Source organism: Drosophila subpulchrella, chromosome X, assembly GCF_014743375.2.
Source record: "Drosophila subpulchrella strain 33 F10 #4 breed RU33 chromosome X, RU_Dsub_v1.1 Primary Assembly, whole genome shotgun sequence".
Lineage (NCBI taxonomy): Eukaryota > Metazoa > Arthropoda > Insecta > Diptera > Drosophilidae > Drosophila > Drosophila subpulchrella.
This window is the reverse complement of record NC_050613.1, coordinates 17,887,322-17,907,262: the sequence shown is the minus strand read 5'-3', so window position 1 is coordinate 17,907,262 and position 19,941 is coordinate 17,887,322. Positions and strand designations below refer to the sequence as shown.

The 19,941-nt window shown below is 42.1% G+C and overlaps 2 protein-coding genes across 2 annotated transcripts in view; both read left to right on the top strand.

Annotated features, from left to right (window-relative positions):
- Positions 1–19,941, top strand: part of LOC119557261 (zwei Ig domain protein zig-8) — a 152,602-nt gene that overhangs the window by 58,850 nt on the left and 73,811 nt on the right. Inside the window, exon 3 of the mRNA XM_037869946.1 lies at positions 14,500–14,554. The gene's annotated coding sequence lies outside the window, so the exon portion shown is untranslated. The remainder of the gene's footprint in view (positions 1–14,499; positions 14,555–19,941) is intronic.
- On the top strand, positions 6,504–7,749 carry LOC119557262 (transcription factor BTF3 homolog 4-like). Its single transcript, XM_037869947.1, has 2 exons — positions 6,504–6,603; positions 6,660–7,749. The coding sequence occupies exon 2, from the start codon at positions 6,673–6,675 to the stop codon at positions 7,585–7,587; it is 915 nt and encodes a 304-aa protein (XP_037725875.1). The 5' UTR covers positions 6,504–6,603; positions 6,660–6,672; the 3' UTR covers positions 7,588–7,749.

Genomic DNA, 19,941 nt, shown 5'->3' with positions numbered 1-19,941 from the left:
CCGCAGCCCAGGGACCCACAAAAACACTCATGAGCACCACCACCTCAACCACTCGCAATCGCAATCGCAGCCCCTGCCACGCCTTCTTTTCGCCCGCCCACTTTCAAATAATCATAAAAGAACGACGCTTGAAATTTATTAAGAAACTTGGGCACTAAAAATAGTTGCTAACATCGCAGGGGTGGGCCGAAAAGGGGATGGTTTTCTGGGGCGAAAAGGGGGGCAATATTGCTGACGAATGCCCTCTGAAGGTCAGGCAAAATATGCAAAAAAAAAAAGAATACAGCAGCTATAATTTTAAAATAAATTAAATTAGTCTTGAATGGAAATAAGGAAACAATTTTGGAGTCCATGTGATTTTTAAAACATTTTATATTTATGATTAAAACTATAGGAAAAAGAAAAAATTTAATGCACTATTTGGCATTAAAATTAAAAATAAATCAAAATTGATTTTGCTGGACTTTTACAGACATTACATTTGATTTTTGATTGACAAAATTTTAAAAATATATTAAAAATTCTTGTACTTGTTTTTATTTAAATATTTCTTACAATTGTTGTTTTATATCCAACATAATGTTAGGTTAAAACAACATTGAATAATAGATTAGCCATGCAAATCAGTGTTTGTTTTCAATAAAGGCAGTTAATTGATAGGGCTTTAAGTAAAATAGAAGGGAAATATATTTAAATTAATATTTTGAAGCCCACAGGCACTTGTCAAATATACTGAAGCATGCAAAATAATCAAAGGTTAAGTGAAAATCTTAAGAGCGTAAAAGAATTCATTAAAATGGCAAAAATAAGTGCCAAAGTGCAGCAGTAATATATGCAAATTGGGCAAAAAGATAATTGAATGACCATCAATGCAGAATTTAATTTTTGGGCAAGTAAAATCAATATTTTGCCGTTCAAAATAAAAGCCTACTGCAAGTCTCTTTCAAACTTTTCCGGCGATTTTATGTGTCACGAGGAATTTAGCAAAGAAAAGTGCTTGTTTTTTTTGACATTTTTTTTTTTGGTAAAATGTTTTTGGCCAGGGCCGGTGGCAAGGCACGTTCATTAACCCCCTCTCCCCTTTTTTCGAGCAGCCCTAGGAAAAGTCCCCTAGCTCAGTTTCCGCCCTTTTCCCAGGCTCACTGTATTTTCTTGGCCATTGTCCTGCAGGTTGGGGGCCCTTCCTTTTCCTTTTCCTATTTCCTATTTGGGTTCGGCTTCAGCGGCCTGTGAAATCCTTTTAATGGCATAAACGGGTTAAGCATTTTGGTGACGTAAATATGAGCAGCAATAACAACATCGGGGTGTCCTGTGAGTCCTGTGAGTCCTGTGAGTCCAGAGTGTCCTGCCTGTCGGACAATGTCTGGTTTATCCGCCCTCTGCCAGGAGTCGTTGAGCTTTAAAGCCTGAATTTCAGTTATGAGCCAAACGTGAGCATCTCACAGATACACACACACACACGCACACATCCTGCCACACCTACCGCCCCCAACTGGCTGTGCATGTGTGTGTGCATTGGGCATTTTTCAAAATGGCAAACAAAGCGCGCGTGACAGGAAAAAACGGCCAGCAAATCGTTCACTCAGCCTCAGAAAAACCCAAAATCCATTTCCCCCACTCATACACACACACACACTGGCACACTTTCCTTTTGTTTCACAGTGTGTGTGTGTATCTGTGTGTGTGTGTAGTGTGCTTGTGTGTGTGGCAGACAGTTTGCCAAGCATTTGCTTAATTTAATTTCGCCTGCCTCAACGGCTGCTGCCCGCTCGTTTTTGGATTTTTCTCCCCCGCTCTCACCACTTTTCACTTTTCACTTCGAGTTGCCGGGATAACCCGGAGTTTAAGCCCTCGAAATTGGCCCGAAAAACCCTGGGAGATTTCTCTCAGTGCCGGCTTCAGTGGCTGTCTTGGCTTGACTTGCAGTTTGTTTTCTTCAAATTTGCAATTAATCAACTTAACGTGTTCCGCCCGGAATCCCCAGATCTTCTTCATCTCGGCTCTTTAAGCACGCCAAAAGCCTTCGACCTGCGTACACTGAGAAAATTTACTTATCTCATAAAATTAGCAGTATTTAAAGGATTAAAGATTTTGGTATAGGTACTATAAACTTATTTTTTTATTGTATTTATACTTTACTTAGCTATATCATAAGCTTACCATTAAAGAATATAGTATAACCAGCTCTCGTGGCAAAGTATATATAAAATATTAGCTTGGATAGGTTATATAAGCCCATTATATTATTTCAAATTTTCTTAGTAACTAACTAACTAAAAAATCGTAAGGTTATTATTATTATCTTAAATATTAGAAATCAAAAATAATAATAGAAATACAGATTCCTTACGAAAACACCATTTAAAACAACAATCTTAATCTTTAAAATCATTTAAAAAAACTGCTTAACCTATTAATATTTTATAAAATCCTGTAATACAAAAAAAGATAAAACTACATATGTACATCCCCATAAGTTAGTTTTAGTATAGCAAACTATTGATAATAACTCTTTAATAAATAACAAAACAAATAAAAGACCGCCATAAAAGTGGGTAATTGTTAAGTAAACAATTTTTTAGGGTTGGTAAAGGTACTGATATATTTAAAAATAAATTGGAATTAAGATTAATTCAATTAAGAATGATATAAAACAATCAAGCTCCAGTACAAACAAAAAATGACTAAAAGACGGCATTTCATGTAATACTTGAATTCCAATCGAAACTGGGAAATAACCTAAATTTCAGTTTGAAGAGCGGAAGAAGGCTAATATCATTGATTTAGGAGGGGGGTTTCTCTCAGTGCAGCCATTATAATCAGCTGAAAGGAGATGATTCCAAGCGTTTGGGACTACATATGTACATGTGTGAGGGGTTCTATCGCTCATCGGCAATAATCGAAAGGCCAATGGGTGCGGGGTCCCTCTGACAGCCCCCAGTATTTATCCCCCTCCCCCCCCCTATACTACCCCCATGAAAACTGAAGGCCAAAGACAGAGAAGGTGACAATTGTTCATTTGTTTGGTCCTTTGTTTATCGCCAAACAGTTGACAGCTCTGCTGCTTTGTGGAACAGCAAAAGCGAATGGAAGGGAAATTGCGAGAAGAAAGTGGATGGGAATGGCTGGGGAAATATGTGCAGATGAAAGCTGCTTTCTTTTTGCAATTTCAATTGTTGACAGGCTGCCCAGAAATAACCTGGTCTTGAGTACCATCTCAAAGCTTACTTTTTATGCAATAAAAATATAAATCGATGTGTTGTGGCAGATTTGTGCCCAATTTTCTATTTATTGAGTTGAAATATATTAATGGCGAGAAAGTTTTAACTATCGTATTTAATTTTCGGGGTCTTTCTCCAATGACTTCAATTTTTTATTATGTTTTTTTTTTGAGTGCTTCTCCTTGTGTTCCTTGGACCAAGAAGGGTACCAATTAAATTGAAATAAAACCCCTATCAACACTTCCGTGCATTTAGATTTCCAATTCCGTTGGCTGGCTCTCGGTGCTACAATTTTTGCCATTTGTGACTGGCGATTGAGTTCCGCTCCCCAGGATGCCAGTGTGCCAGGATGCCAGGATGCCAGGGCACTTTGGCACTGTGGTCAACACAATCAGGATGCAGTCATCGCCAGTTGGCACTCCATTGCTCACCCACACCCCATACCCCCTTTGATTTTCCCCAGAATTTTCCCTGGCCTGACATAACTCCAAATGCACTTGCTGACAGTCATTGAAAACACAAACTGTAGATTATGCCACTGCCAGGATCCTCTAGTTCACCTCCTTATTGCCCTTCAGGCGTCCTGGCAACCTGGCTGACTGGCTACCTGGCTACCTGGCATCCCAGCATTCTAGCACTTGTTATAAATCACAAAACAAGTAAAAAACCAAAATTATCTAACGAAACGCTACTCGGGAGCATCGGAAAAACTCGAAGACCAAAAATATAGTCACCTGGGCAGGTGAGCATCCCTCTTTTTTTGGCTTAAATGTGCAGCATTGCAGAAAATATTGCAACCCCCTACCCCTGCTATTTTTTTGCGCCCTCCGCCCCTGCCTTTCACCTTTTTTTTTTGCTGGTCAGTTTGGCAGTTGGTAATGCGGTCAGGATGCGAGTGCCTGCGTCTCAGTTGCCCCTCATGCCCATTCTGTTTATAAACGTAACAATGACCGCATTTTTGTCTCTCTGTGTGTGTGTATCTGTGTGTGTTGCCCTCGAGCAAGGACCTCCCATCACCCCCCCCCCCCCCCAACACTTTTACACTTTCCCATTTCCCAGCCGCCGAAAAGTGCAGCAACAAAGTTAAAGTTTTCCTCTTTTTCTATTGACAACTGTGCGGCTTTTGTGCCAAAAGAGTGAGTGGGCGGCTGGTTATCCTTGTACACGCCCCCACATCCTTACATACACAGATACACACACAGATACACACACAGACACATACAAATGAGCTGCGGAGGCTGAGGAAAATGCCGCGAGCTTTTTACGCGGCCACAGTGACTGCGAAAAAAACATTCCACTGCGCCAAGCAAACAGCCACCGGCAATTGGCAGAGGCGCTGAGCCTTTCTCAACCATCCTCGGCCCGAACTGAACCATTCTGAGCCAAACCGAATCCACTCTGAGCCCAGTTAAGAGGCGGACTGGGGTCGCCGCGCCGCATTAAAACAAATAAAATCAAATAAACGTTTATTGCACTGAAATGTTTACGAGGCCACAAACAACAACAATGACAGCTATGGCAGTGAAAATCTCGCAATTTAATCAGCCCCCCGAAGCCAAATGACCAGGGCCCAGCAACTTTGTAGGTTAATTCTGGCCAGTAGTGGAACCAAAGTGGCCAGAACTGTTGGTTGTACTTCGCCCCTTACATCCGTTTGTCCAACGTCCTGACCTCCTTTCAATTGTACTTTTCGGGTCCTCAGTCATTTTGTTTGCTGCACTGTCTTCACTTTCATCACTCGCGAAAAAAGGGCGATTTTCACCACTCTTAAAATGGGTTTAATTAAAAGTTAAATGTCAAATTACTAGTCTTAAAACTCATGGACTACCTAGATATCAACAGTTTTATCTGTGGTCCCAAAAGGATCCCCATTTTACAGGTTGTCAGGGAAATATCTGTAACCTTAGGACCCTATGATAGCTGTAGCCTTGGTTTGGCTAAACTGCGATCGAAAAACGGCTAGAGGAGGAGTATTTTTGACTGAAATCTGAATCCCATTTTTAAAAATTCAGTTTTTTGGCTGCTATAAAGAAAATGTACGTCAGATCGAGGAATGTCATACCTCGTTGAGCTCGTTGCTTAATTCCCAATTCATTTGCATTCAAACCTGAACATTTTTAACTTTTCACATTTTTCGCAAAAAAAGACGATCCAAAATTACAAAAAACGGGGAAATTGGTCAAAAAATAAATTTCCTATAAAGTATGGGGATCGTTAGCATATTTAGAAAGCTGTTCAAAACAGTCGGTCTTTTAGCTGCACGCCTTTTTGTGGCTAAACTACGATTGAAAAACCGAAAAAATGTGTCTTTTTTGGCAAAAATCTGAATCTTAGACTTTTCACAAAAATTTTAACCCAATTTTTTTACATAAAAATTCAGTTTTTTGGCTGCCAAAATAGAAATAAAAGTCAGAATGAGGAATATCATACCTCGTTGAGCTCGTTGTTTTATTTCCAATAGATTTGCATTCAAACCTGGAAATTTTTTATTATTGCCAGATTTCGCAAAAATAGATGATGTAACCCCTTACAAAAAATGCGAAAATTGGTCAAAAAATAAATTTCCCTTTAAGTGATGGGGATCGTTTGCATATTTAGCAAGCTGTTCAAAACAGTCGGTCTTTTAGCTGTACGCCTTGATTTGACTAAACTACGATTGAAAAACTGGAAAGAAAAATCGTATTTTTCACTAAAATCTGCATCTCGAATTTTTGACTAAAATCGTAGTTCCATTTTTCGCCCTAAAAATTCAGTTTTTTGGCTGCTATTAAAAAAATATACGTCAGATCGACGTATTCAAACCTGAAAATGTTTAACTTTTCACATTTTTTGCGAAAAAAAAATCGAATTTTGGTAAAAAAATAAATTTCCCTTAAAGTGATTGGGATCGTTAGCTTAGGTAGCAAACTGTTCAAAACAGTCGGTCTTTTAGCTGTACGCCTTGATTTCACTAAACTACGATTAAAAAACCGCTAAAAAAATATTACTTTTTTGTGAAAAACTTTCAGATCATCCCAAGCTACAGTCCACTTCCCTTTAAAATAGTTACTCATATTATTTTATATTAACTCTTTAAATTTCATAAATGTATTTAAACTGTACAAAAATATTTATTTAAAACGAACACTGCAATCATGTAATTTGAAAACGATTATTTAATATAGTGTTGTAAAAACGTGGTAGCCCTAGTTTCTTTATTTGGCTCTTAGTGCTCAAATAGTAGGCCTTGACTTCAGAGTAAAGTCAACCCCTTTGCGATTTCTCTGATGAGCCTCAGTTTTTTCATTTCCCTCGGGCTGATAACAACTAAACTTCCTAATTTTTCAAAGGTGAAAAAAAGTGAAGAAATAAAAATCAATTTTTTTTTTCCCAAAAGAAAAAAGTAACTATATATAGACTTGCTAAATTCAAAGAACTTTCTAAACGTATAAATTTAAGTTAGAAGAGAACGATGGATTTGAGCAAGCTGAAGAAGATGGAGGATGTGGTGCGCATTGGGGGCAAGGGATCGGTGCGCCGCAAGCACAAGCACGTCCAATCCTCGCCGGCCTTGGAGGAGAAGCGCCTCCAGGCCACGCTGGCCAAGTTGCCGCTGAGCCAGGTGCCCGGCATTCAGCAAATCACCCTGGAGATGAACGACTCCAGCGAGATACTGCTGATGAGTCCCAAGGTCCAGGGCTCGGTGGCCAACAATGTGTTTGTGCTCAGCGGCGACTTGGTTCACTCCAATCCGTCGAGTTCGAAGTCGCAGCCTGCTGCCAGGACCCAGCCGGGTCAGCCATCCCAGGTGACCAGCCAGGTGACCAGCCAGGTGACCAACCAGGTGCCCAAGAAGCCCAAGAAGCCGCGCAATCGCATTCGCTGTCGCAACAAGAGGGTCCAGAATATGCTCGCCCAGGCCGAGGAGGCTGGCAAAAAGGAGGCCGAAGAGGTCAAGGAGCAGGATCCCCAGGCAGGCGGAGATTCCCCGGCCAAGGATGACCCCCGTCTGGAGCGGATCGCCGAGGAGGTCGAGGAGGAGGAGGAGGAGGATTTCTCCGAGGTGGGCTCCAATCTGAGCGCCGATTCCGACAACACCAAAGTCCCCTCGGATGGCTCCGACATGGATCAGACCATTGTCGGCGATGACGATTCCCTGGGCAGCTGGGATGCCCCCACCTCTGGGCATGATTCGGATTCTAACCAAGCCGACGATGAGTGCGATGGCTGGGCCGATCGCTATAACTATTCCGATGATGAATACCCGACTGAGGTGCCCCGCCCGGGTACTCCGCGTGGCCCCTTCTCCGACGACGAACTCGACTGCCTGACTCCGATGAATCCCTATACCGGCTCCTCCGACGAAGAGGACAATATCCAGGCCTAGTCGTACACAATTTCGGGCTGTCAGCTAAAAACTAGCTGGCAAAATGCTGAAAAATATGCTTTCATGGCCTGTCTCGATTTGTTATTTATTTTTAAAAGCAACTTGGTACCTTTGTAAGTCAAAAATTTAATAACGAATCGATAAATCCTCTGTGAAAAAGCATAAAATGGTATTTTAATGGGGGGTCAGGCAAAAAGTGCTTCATCATGTATTCTTACGTTACCAATTACATAACGCTTAAGTGAAAACGACTATTTTTCTGGAAAAAATACTAACCTAAAATGCAGTATTGTCTGCGTTTTCCAACACCAAAAATGTTAAGCGGGCAAAATAATTATTTCTGCTTTGGTCTATTTCGTGTCTATTTTCATCCAAGTTCTTCGTTGACCTGTCTATTAAACCAAATGAAATTTATGGGCTTCAGCGATTTCAAGCGATTGTTTCATTATTAAAATGACATTAATTTCCCCAGCTCCTTCCTTATAAAGCGGTTGGTTTTTTTCCTAAATAACTAGGATATTTGTAGATAATTTTAAATACTGCCTGCCTTAAGAGCTCTTTCATGTTCATATATGCCGCATTTCCGCAAATTTCCGAACGCATTAAAAGCAAAATTCATACAAAATTCATTTAACAAGCGTTTAAGAGAAACTGCCACGCCCACTACTTATCAGAACTAGCGTTCCAGGGGGCGGGATGGGCGGAAAGGCGGAAGGGCGGAAAAAGCGGTAAAAGCGGAAGGACGGCGAAAACTAATCTGCGCCTCGAAAAATGTACGAAATTAATCTGCACATAAATTAAGCATTAAAATTTAATATATTTGTTTATGGGGCCTCAAAGTGCGAGGGGGGCGGCAAAGGGGGCGTGCCGGATGTGCTGAATATGTGGAGCATGTATGTAGGTGTGCGTGCATGTGTGTGTGTTCTTAGTGGTAATAAATAAATAGCAAAAAGGTAATAAAACAGATAGCAAAAAAGGAAAGGCAAAAATCCAGAGCAGAAAAAGTGTTTGGCGGAAGGATCAGGATAGGAGAGTCGAGGTTTGGGGATTGGGGAATCTGCCAACTGGTCGCCCATTATCGTATTAGCACATGCCACCAGTGATTATTATGAGGTGTTCTCCACCCCCCACTTCCCCACCCCCTGAACCGCCCCCCATCCTTTGTCTATGCATGCGTGTATAATTAATTTTGCACCCCTGTTGTATCCACATGGTATCCCCATGTGCTGATCACCCCGGCTTTAGCCTTCCAAGGGAACAATGGATGGCCTTCGTCTCGACTGGGGGATGTGTGTGCAAAAATGTGGAGCTGGAGTTCCCCCCTAGGAGGAAAATCGGATCTCATCGCCTGTCGACAGACACCAGAAGCCAACGATATGGAGAACAACCCTTTAATTTGCCACCCAAAATGCATATATGCAATGGGTATTGGGTATTGGGTAAAGACCAAATTGGCAGTGACTAACACTGATTAATCCGGACACTCTGGGCCTCAAAAATCCATTGGGGTGTTTCCAAAGAAATGGAGGATTTAAAAAATGATTTTTATTTGAATTGATTGCATTTTGAGTTGTGATTAAAAAACCTCTTTAAATTTGCATATCGTGCATTTAAAGTGTCTTAAAATATGCACCAATATATTTTAAACTCACAAGTTCTATGATTATACCTATTCACTGCATACTCGTAGGCAGAAAAAAAATATTTAAAAGTGATTTAAAAACCCTATGGCTTTGTGGTTCACACCAGATATTTATTTAAATATTTTGCAGATATTCAGTATCCATATAATTTTCTTCAGACATCCACTCATTTTAAAGAAAGCCCTGTTTTTTGCTTAGAAAATAAAAATATGTGTGTAAATGGGGCATCTTAATAGAGCCATAGAAACGAAAAAAGAAAATGGAAGCGAAATATAAAGATAAAAGCTTAAACATGTCAAGGTGGTGTTTCCCAGACATTTTTATTTGATATTTGTGTGGCATATAAAATTTCTCTCGGTCTGAACTGAAGCTTAATGTGGGATTTTGCGGGTGTCCGAAAAGATATTTGATTCTCAGAGGTTCACGTAACCAAAAGTCCAAGCCAATGCCATTCCACCAAGTGGCTCACTTTACCTGGCAGGAAATGTGAGTCCCTGAAAATGACGTTTCGCTCTTTTTTCTTAGGACAGAGAAACCTGACGGACTTTGAGTGCCGGGAAATAGTTGCATATATATAAGTTGTCATTTCGATTTAATGACCATTGTCGAACATTATCTACCATAATTCATAAAAGAATGCCGAAGCCCGTGGCGGCGGAAACCGAAAGATGGATGAAGATGAATGGGCCCTAAGAACATCTCATTAGGCTGAGTGAAAAATAGACCTCCTTGGGACATAAGCCCATCCGAATCGATGGTGGGATAGAGTAGGATCTTAGGATCCCAGGCCATTTGCACGGTGCTTGTCGTGTTTGTCGCCACTTTTGTTTGGACTCTAATGAAATACGCATTATTTGGCAACCGGCTGGCAGGGCATGGTGAATTTAATATCTGGCAACAGGGCTGTGTCCTGACGACAGTGTCCTGGTCGTCGCCTGTCATCCGCAAACGATGTCATTCATTTTAAGACACATGTGTCATTCGGGGACACACACATCCTGGGGAACCCGGTTCGAGGACATTGTATTGCGGTCGCCAGTCCTTGGCTTAAGTGTTTATTAATATCGAGTCGTGCGAACCCGGACATGTGTTGGTCCCAAATTGACTTTGCCGTAACTGATAAGGTTCCATTTTTCCGTTGCCACAGATTGTAGTTATTGTAACAAGCCATTTGCGATTGTTATCGAGCTTTTGCGGGCAAGACAACAGCTGGTCACACTACAAAAACGCACGTCTCCCAAGCCGGGGATTCAAAAGAAGTCCTTGCAGACGGCAAGTCCTTTATGCTCCATTCGATTTCGATTCGATTTCGATATCTTCCACCACCCCCTCCCTTTGCGTGGGTGGGGAGTACAATTGTATTTGTGTGGCGAAGCTCGTGAAACGGCAATTATGAACTGCGCCCCTCTACGCGCTTCTCACAATTCCGAAGGAGGTCACGGGGTCAGCAGCTGGCGAGAAGTTCACAATGAAAGGAAAGGAAAAGTTCGCCCTCGATGGCTCTTCAATTATTATAATCTATTTTAAGGGCCCTTTTATCAATATTCTCGATTCGCCCTCGGAAAGAGTTCTTCGGAGCAGCTCTTCTGCATCGCTCGTTCTGCCTTTTCTCCATTTCTTGTCCTTGCCAAAATTCTTTACTTAACTTTTCCCCCGAGTCGTGCTAACCTGGCCCAAAATACCATACTGCAGGATGCTTTCAGGCCTTGGCAACTTGGCAGTCGAGCCACACACACGCCCGTTCCGCTGGGTAATGTCTTTATATTTGAAATTGCTTTGCTATTAAAACAAAATAAACGACGCGACGCGCAACTTATAAATTTTGTTTGAAAATCAAGTGAAATAAATGCAGTGGCAGAAGTAAGGCGCTTTTCTTTTTGTATTCCTTGGTTTTTGTTTGGCGAAAAATCTGGACCGGAGTGGAAAAACAGAAAAGAAACGAGGCGAAAACAAAAGCGCAAGACAAACACGAGCTGTGTATGGATGTGCCCGGGGCTGGAAAGGCTATAAAAAAAGAAAGGGTGAGGAGTTGGGGCAATAAATTCAGCTCTTAGCCGGGTGTGTGGGTATATACACATGACCATAAATAGCGGTGCAAGTAAAACCTTTTCTCTCACAGCCCAAAAAGAGGTCCTTTTGCAGAGCCAGTTCGGCGGTTGCGACTTTTAATTTTATTGCCTGGGTCCGAACGGCAAACACAAATATGTTGGCCAATTGTCTGTTTGGGGTCAGCTAATAATTGTTGGACAACGCTTCATATATCACCGAAGCCCAAGTTGCTTTCTTGGTAAATAATTGCCTGCCCGCATAAGTATGCTATGGAAGATTTAGTACGAAATTCCTGCGGGGGCCGCACGATTTCTCAATTTCAATTGATTTGGGTGTCTTAATGAAAATATGTCAACTCAGTCAGGCAGCATGCAGCATACAGCATTTTTCATTTTAATTTCCACATTAATTTCCAATTCAATTTCGCTGCTCATTGTCATCGATTGAAGGCAGCAGCTTGGCCCCGCGTCGATTTTTGTCATTGATGAATGCCCTGGCTGGGGCGGCGAAAAAAAAGAAAGTTTCTCATTTATTTCCTGTTCATTTGATTTTTATTTATTGCGTATTTTTCTAAGGATTTGACTTCTAAGGTTGCCTTTTAATAACTGAAAACTCGCATAATTTCGCCCTGCCCCCCTCGTGAAAACTTTTCCCCAAGCTGATTAGCCTTCTTGCGGCGAAGGGGACTTGGTCTCCTTTTTGGCTTTTGATTTGTGTGTGCGTTATGTAAATTCATTAAGCTGCTGCCTAAGCTTTTGCGGCTTAGTAGCACAACCTGTGCGGCAAGGTGAGGGGGTGCTATAGCGCCCAACCACCGACAAAAGGCCAAACAAACAAATTGATAGCCAGACTTTGGCTCAGTCGACTTTTGCCTTGCACTCACAATGCCGTGGAAAGTTTTCATTATGCATGTGCGCCAAAAACTTGGCAAACAAAGAGCGCTGGGGCGTAGTCAAAAGGGGGGTCGGTTATCCGTGGGGGTTAGAGAAACTTTCCCGGACGAAGCTCTGGCATAATTAAAATGTTTATGCGTTTAATTGCAAATGAATTCGAGGCGAAAGTTGCCAGTTGCCAGTTGCCAGTTGCCAGTTGCAGCTCACACCAAACACAAACACATGACAATTGGTGTATCAAAATTTGGCCCCGAATGGAAAAGGATAATTGCTTTGGGCTCACTCAATCGGAAAATTGTCTTTAAAATTGAATCAACCAGGAGTCACAAGTCCACACAACCACATTTGAGCAACAGAAACCGAGTATCCTGCGTTAATTTATGTCTCGCTACTTATGACATCACCGGCCAGGATCAGGAGCAGGGCACCTCTTGCCCAAACCGCAGTGTCTTCGGTCCACAGAGTTGATCCCGAACGGATGAAAGGGCCAAGTTAGTTGAGTGGCTAGCCGCAGTACTGCTGCTACCAACGCCCCCTGGCGGGCAGGACATTAAACAGCTTCATTACCTGCAAATTTCTAAATCAAATACGAGGAAAAACCGCAGGCTGAGCTCACCAAAAATTGGTCCCTGGCTCCAGAAGCTCCAGAACGACAATTGATTAGCCAGCAGCAGTGACAATTTGCGGGCAGGATGGGTCCTGATTCCTGAGTCCTTAGTCCTGACTCCTCATTTCGGATTTCTGGCTCTGGCTTCTCAGGATTCTGAGTTCTGGCGGCATATATGAACATGACCAATGCAGAAGTATAAACGATGTTTGTCCCCAAAATTTGCTGACAGGACGAAAATGTTGCGGTTAATGCCGGGTGGAGGCGGAGGTCCTTGGCCAGGATACCGAAGAGTTGGCAGACGATGTGTGGGCGGTGGGCGGTGGGCTTAGTGGGGGTGGTGAAAAGGATACATTGTGGCTGTCTGATGGCCAAGTGCCGAATGGAGCTGCGAGCTTATAAAACGGCTGTATCTATACGGAATCCCCTCCTTCGAGAAAGCTCATTAAGCCGCTTTCATATGTTTTCTGATTTTCCCATTATATCTGTGGCAGTTTTTGGCAGCTGGCTGGGTTCCAAAGATTGTGGGGTATCTAAAATGACAGTTGGAAAGATTCTTTTTGGGACTTTTAGATGGGGTATAGCTCACTTTAACCTTAAATATGTTAAAATTAAATCATATCATAAGAAAATTATTAAATATTATTATTAATTAGTTAATTATTAAGCAAAGAAATATTATATAAAATATAATATATGTCTTATATAATATATTTTTATTTATTTTCGGGTGAAAACATTTTTTGAGTGCCTAGCACATAGGCCTTTTTTCTCTAATTTTAATAAATAATTAATTACTGGTTGAGGTTGAGTAATCTATCCCTACTAGTCCGCTCTCCTTCAAAGGGCCTTTCCCAGAACCTATTTCGTCCTTTAAAACTCCTTTTATCCTTGTCCCAGGAGCCGGAGTCAAGAGCCCCTTCTGCTCACTTACTGTTTTACATCTGAATGGCTCGGCAGGTCTCCAATCAGTCTCGCCTGGAGGCATTCTTCTAGTTCATTTAATGCAATTTGCTGTCATCGTCACCCAATGAACTCTGCCCGCCCCCTGCCCCCTGACCCCCTCCTGAGTCAGCGATAGGATCTGTATTGTATTGTCCTGCGCTCCCAGGTGGCTGTATCCTGAATCCCGGCAAGGACATCGCCACCCATCCCCGAGTCCCTGTTATCTTTCGGCTGCAACAAGCCAAACAACAAAGCCACCTGAAGACAACAGCCGACACATAGATATTTAAATGTACAAGTTTACTCTGGCGCACATACAAAATAAGTAAGGTGCGTCTATGAGGGACCCAAAACAAAAATTTAAAAAAAAACATTTACCTACCCGAAGAAGGTAAAATGATAAAGAGAACGTCTTGAAATGAATTCATCCCCGGGGACTCTCGACAGCGCCAGAAATTTGTTTACGGCTTTTTGTTTTGGGGGGGGGGCCAAAGAATAATTATATCCCTGGTCGGTTCATCTGATGACACACAAATAGCCGAAAGTTAATGAAAGGCGCCTGTTTTAGCCTCTGCTTCCACTCCGAATGCTGGGCAAATAAAAAGCTGCGAAATAAAATATGTAAATATCATTTGCAATGTCTTTAATGTGCACGTTCCTAATGAGTTTGCCCCCCATTCCCTTATTTCGTTTTTTTTGGGGGGGGGGGGGGAGCAAAAGAATATATATAAAACTGATATGGCAAATATTTGATTTCTGTTTTTCCATCTTCCAGGGAACACCCCACAGACGACGAGCCAAGGTAACTGCAGCCGGAATTAACACAAAAGGTAAATTTAACCTCGAAACTTTCGTGGTGTGGCCACCTTGGCAGCCCGAGCACTCAAAGCCCCACAAAACTGTCGTGCACTTCAGCGATGCTCCAGCTAAGCCACTTATTTTAGTTGGCCAAGAAGTGGCCGAGGGCTTTTGGCCAGATCGAAGGCAGGATACCCTAAGTTCAGCACAGTTTATTGGTGTTACTTAGCTACGGTGTCCCAAAAAAAATTATTAAAATATTATAATAGGTGTAATATTATAAATATTATCAGTAAATCTGTTTCTATTTAAAAGATATGTTTTTATAAATGTGATTTACCAAATATCTCTGATACCTGATACCTTAAGATATGTAAATTTTCCAATATACATTTATTTTTAATTTTTTTTTGCTTTGTTATTTTTTTGTATAAGTTCTTGGTGTAGACCTATCCTATAACTAGAATATAGGATACAAATTTAGAGGCAGTAGCTCTACTGGTTTGGGTTCTGGACTGCACCTGCGTTTTTATCGACAGGTTAAAATATATATAGCTGCATGTGAGCACCAAAAAGTATATTTTTTCACATAATTTTAAGCTTGGAAAATACGTTCCTACCAAAATTCATAGGTTTCATTACTTACATCCTCACGTTCTAAGAGTGTGTGCCTTGGGGCTTGAGGCTCATATTGCCCCATGAACTCCCCGCCCAATTTTTCCCCCTACCCTACTCCTTCGCTATCTGAAATGTCTGTCAGGGGCTAGTCGAGATTCAGACGCTTAACGAGCTGCACTTCGCGATGGGAAAAACTATTTTTCCGCTCGTCTCCATCTCCATCTACCATTTTTTTTTTCCAGCCTTCTGTATGCTAAGTGAAATTTAATGCTGTGGAAAATTGTAAGATCTCAGAACTAATATTTATTTTCATATTTTTATGCTGAGCTGCGGATTGCGGGTGGCGAAACGGAGAACGCTCTGTGTGCAATAATTTAATTTGCAATTTTCCATTGCTGACCAAAATTTACACACACAACCGCGTGCACTTTTATTGCACCGAATTCAACGGGTAAATACTCCTACAAATGTATGTATAGCACACCCATATACCATATATGAAATTAGTTTTTCGGTTAGCTTCTATTGTTGTTCGAGAATTCGTGTCTGTGGGCAAAACTAAATTGCGAAATGATATTACCACAATATTATTGCCAGTTTTTCATGGCTGCGAAAGTGGCGGGGCACGTGGAGAAGGCATAAAGTACACAAACGGAAATGGTCAAATGATCGCGGCTCTGTCCGTAGAACGTTGCAAATTTAAACAAACAGTAGCGAACGTGTTGCCCGGGTTTTCCTGGGTTTTCCAAGGGGGGCAGGGGTGGTATTCCCACCCCCCCCCCGCCCAAAAAAAAATGTGGCTCAGTTTTTCGGTTGCCCTTCGCCTGATGAAATTGGAGGCGTTAGGCAAACGGAGATGGCTAATGGCTAATGGCCCGTGGAAACGTGCCTGACTGAGCTGATTTGATTTTCCAGGGTTTTCCCAGGGTTTTCCCTGTGTTTTCCCTGGTTTTCCTGGTCTGTCCCGAGTATTTGCAGATGAAATGAGCAAACATTTTTATGAACAAGCCGAGCCGGAAGTCGATTTCTTGCTCATAAGCAAAATGAAGGGCTCACATGGGAGCGGTCATAAATCAGAGTTTCCATTACGCTTTCAACAAGTCTGGGCCCAAAAATCCAATTTGGCCACCGCAAAATTTCCATTAAGTTAAGCTGGTAGCTCCTTTTGCATGTTCATTAAGACTGGAAAATTGCAAGGTGCACGGTGCGTTTTACATTTTACAAATGCATTACGTATACGCCGTGTATTCGCGATGCAATCACGCCGAAAATTCGTTTCCATATATTACACAAGCCCACACAGACACGCAATATTCTATGTGTGCGTGTGTGTGTGTGTGTGTGTGTGCCTATGTGTTGGTGTGAGCCTATATTTGTGTGTGTGTGTGCCCAAGTGGGCGGTGGGCGTGGCTTTTCAGCGAGTAGGGGTAAAATGCTTTTGATTGTTTGGCCCTGCCAGTTATTTATATTTGTATTGACTGCATTTTTGGTTTATGTTGCAAAAGCTTGGCTTGGTGGGTGGTGGGTGGTTGGGTGGTTGGGTGGTTTATCCCGAGTGGGTGGTGCATAGCCAGGGGGGGAGGGGGGTGCTGGTGGTTTGAGGGGGCACTCCACTTTTCTGCGGGCATTGCGGCAGCTCAATTTCGTTAGCCGTGTTCACTATAAAAATTTCTCCTGCCCCTTCAACTCGCAGCTTTCACTTGTTTCTTGGTGTGAGTGTGTATATATATATTTTGTGGGCTAAAAATTTTGCAAATGCCAATTTTTGTTGCCATTTGTGTTGGTGGTGTGCGTGTGCCTGTGCCTTTGTGCTCGTTTTTGGCCAGTTTTTAACATTTTCCCATGCTGTTGTTGCCTGGTTTTTGGCAAATTGGTTTACAGGCCGAAAAATAGAGAGAGAGAGGGGGTGAAAGGGGCAGCCGAAACAATAACTAACCTAAGGCTAGAAAACTGCCCCCAACACTCAGTTGAGGTTGCTGTTGTTGTTATTGCTGTGATTGCTGGCAAAATATTTATTCCCTCCTTTTGCATCTGTTTTAGCATATTGTGATTCACATTCACTCTGCCACTCTAGCTATATATATTTTCCACCCGCTTTTCCGCTTTTCCCGGGCCCCGAATCATTGTTAACCAGACGATTTTCGCACTTCCTACTTACAAAATAAAACACATGTTCCAAGCGGATGTGAGGCAACCAGGGAATGCAAAGCAGGGAATGCAACACAAAAAAAAAAAAATATAAATTACAAAGCCAAAAGTTTTAAATTCCCTGGCAGAGAATGCAATTCAATTGCTTTCTCCCAATCTTTCCTACGACAGAAATATCCTAATTCAAAGGACCCAAAACTTTGACAAATGTGCTTGGAATAAACCAAATTTACCATTTGGTTTAGGGAAAAAGGAATTAAAATGTGTAGTAATAATAGGGGTACTTGCTATTTTCATTTGATAACTAAGAGAGCATAAAATGAAATGAGAATTACCAACTGACAAAGAAATCCCCGAAGAATTTCCCTACCCAAAATAGTTCCTTGGGGAAGGAGAAGTTGGTTTTTACCAAGTTAAAATTCTTGAAATTCCAGAATTACTCGCTCTGCGAGCTGTGGGAAAAGTAAGCCGCAGAATAAATAAACAGACAGTGGAAAACAATGGCAGACGGGGAAAATTGGGGAAATTGGGAACCGCAGCGAATTGGAAAAAGTCAAATGCGAGAGATGTAAATGTCTACGGATACATATATATCAATTTATATATGTATATAGATATATAGAGAAAATACACATGCACGACTGTGGGTGTGTGGGAAAGCTTCCAAATGACAAACATTTCAATTAAATTCCAATTTGAATAAATTCCTAGCAACCAAAACAAACTCCATCTTCCATTTCCACCGCCTCCATGCCAGGAAAATGGCAAAATAAAATAAAATGAGGGAAAAGCGAATGAAACGTAACAAGCAGAAAATTACATCAGCGACTGTCCGAAAGTCGAACGAAAATGCCAAAAACAGCAGATGGACAGCCGGGGGACCGGGTTTCAGGGACCCAAGGATCCCAACAGGACTGCAGAGAAACGCACCAGCATCAGAAACTAATTAAGAGAATTGCAATTGACAATGGGTGGGGAAAGTCGGGCGCTAGTCGCATAATGAGCTCCGGATTCGACTTGAGTCGCTGCAGCTGCACCCGCGAAATCAGCGCTTAAGGAAATGGAAAACTGTTAATTTCCCATTTTCCGATGATCGACTATGAGATGCTTTTTTTATGGGGGGCTTAAAATCACATTTAAAGGTGCCCAGAAGTATGCAGTACAAAATAATGTGGCCTTTTGAGCTTGAGATATAGTGTTGCCTACTTTAAGGAACTTCTTTAATTTATGTTACCCCTCACTAAAAACGTAAGACAGTAAATCCAAAATAAATTATGAAGGGCAAGCACATTTTTAGACAAATAATAAGTTCAAGGATGCCTAAACGTATGCTTTTTAAAAATGACATTGCCCTTAGGACTCAAAATATATTGTTGCATACTCTTAGACACAATTTTAAGAGATTTATGGCTTCTATAAAATTTACAATAAAACCGAAATCATTTATTAAAATAAAATTCTGCATAATTATCAATTCAAGGAATTTTATAATCTTAAAATCACAAACGAATCATTTTATTTGCTAGTTGCTCTTTAGATTGATTTGAAAGTGTCAAGAAATCAGTAAACGTTAGCTTCCTAATTTTTTTTTGTCAAAGTAGAGGCTTTCGGTTGCAAGATCTCACATAGCTGATGTGCTCCACTCACCGCACATAAATACTATAAAAGCAAAAGCCACCGGGAGAAAGGGAGGCAAGGAAAAAGAGATGCCGGAGAAAGGGGGGCAAGCAGTCAGAGATAGAGGCCTTCTATCGACCTCAATTCACGGGCTCTGGCTTCAAATGAAATTGTAATTTTATACAAATCGCAGTGCCAATCGTTGGAGTCGGGGCGAAAAGGCCAGGATGAGATGCCGGGGAGCGGAAAACTTGCGGAAAACTGGGCGGCAGGGGGCGGAAAAATGGGGGAGGGACGCCGCCGGCATACGTGCCTTGGCTCCATAGTACTGATGGCCATCATTTCCCCGCCCGCTTTCCACTTTCTCCTTCCTGCTTTCTTTCCTTCTCCCCATTGGAACGTGACAAACGAAATCTCCTATTTCCTATTTCCACCTTTAATTCTGGAGCTGCCCCTCGAGCCTCAGGTCCTCCGCCTCCACTGATGACCACAATTTGTAGTCATTGATTGTGCCAAGGAGGCGACCTGAGGAACCAGAACCAGATTTCTCACACAAGGAGAAATGGGAAAAATCCTTGAGCGAAGGGTGGCGAAAGGAGAAAGCGGCGAGGAGACACGAAAACGAGCCACTTGTGTTGTTCACTTAAATAGTTGCAAGTTAATTAAGTTAAAATATGGCCAGGCACTGCCAGAAGGAGATGAAGATGCGAATGCGAATGCGGATGAAGCTGGCGGAGATCGGGCCAGAAGAGGAGTAGTGTCTATTAAACGGGAGTGCACAACTCGAATGACAAACTCGGATCCAGTTAGCGTCCTCGGCCAACGGGGCGTATGTGCGATGTCCTTGCCCGTCGACTAATGGCCAAGTTGTCCTCAAGTGTGTGCATGTGTGGCCTGCATTAGACAAATCAGAAGGCGTGAACTAAAGATGATTGAAATGGAGACCAGGGCGCAGAAGGACCTCGAGTTGCAAGGAGCAGGGAGCAGAGACCAAACTTTTTACGACAGTCAGATGGACACATATAATCAAGTTGAG

Excerpts from the sequence above, each read along its gene's own strand:
- LOC119557262 (XM_037869947.1), top strand. The coding sequence starts at position 6,673 with ATGGATTTGAGCAAGCTGAAGAAGATGGAGGATGTGGTGCGCATTGGG.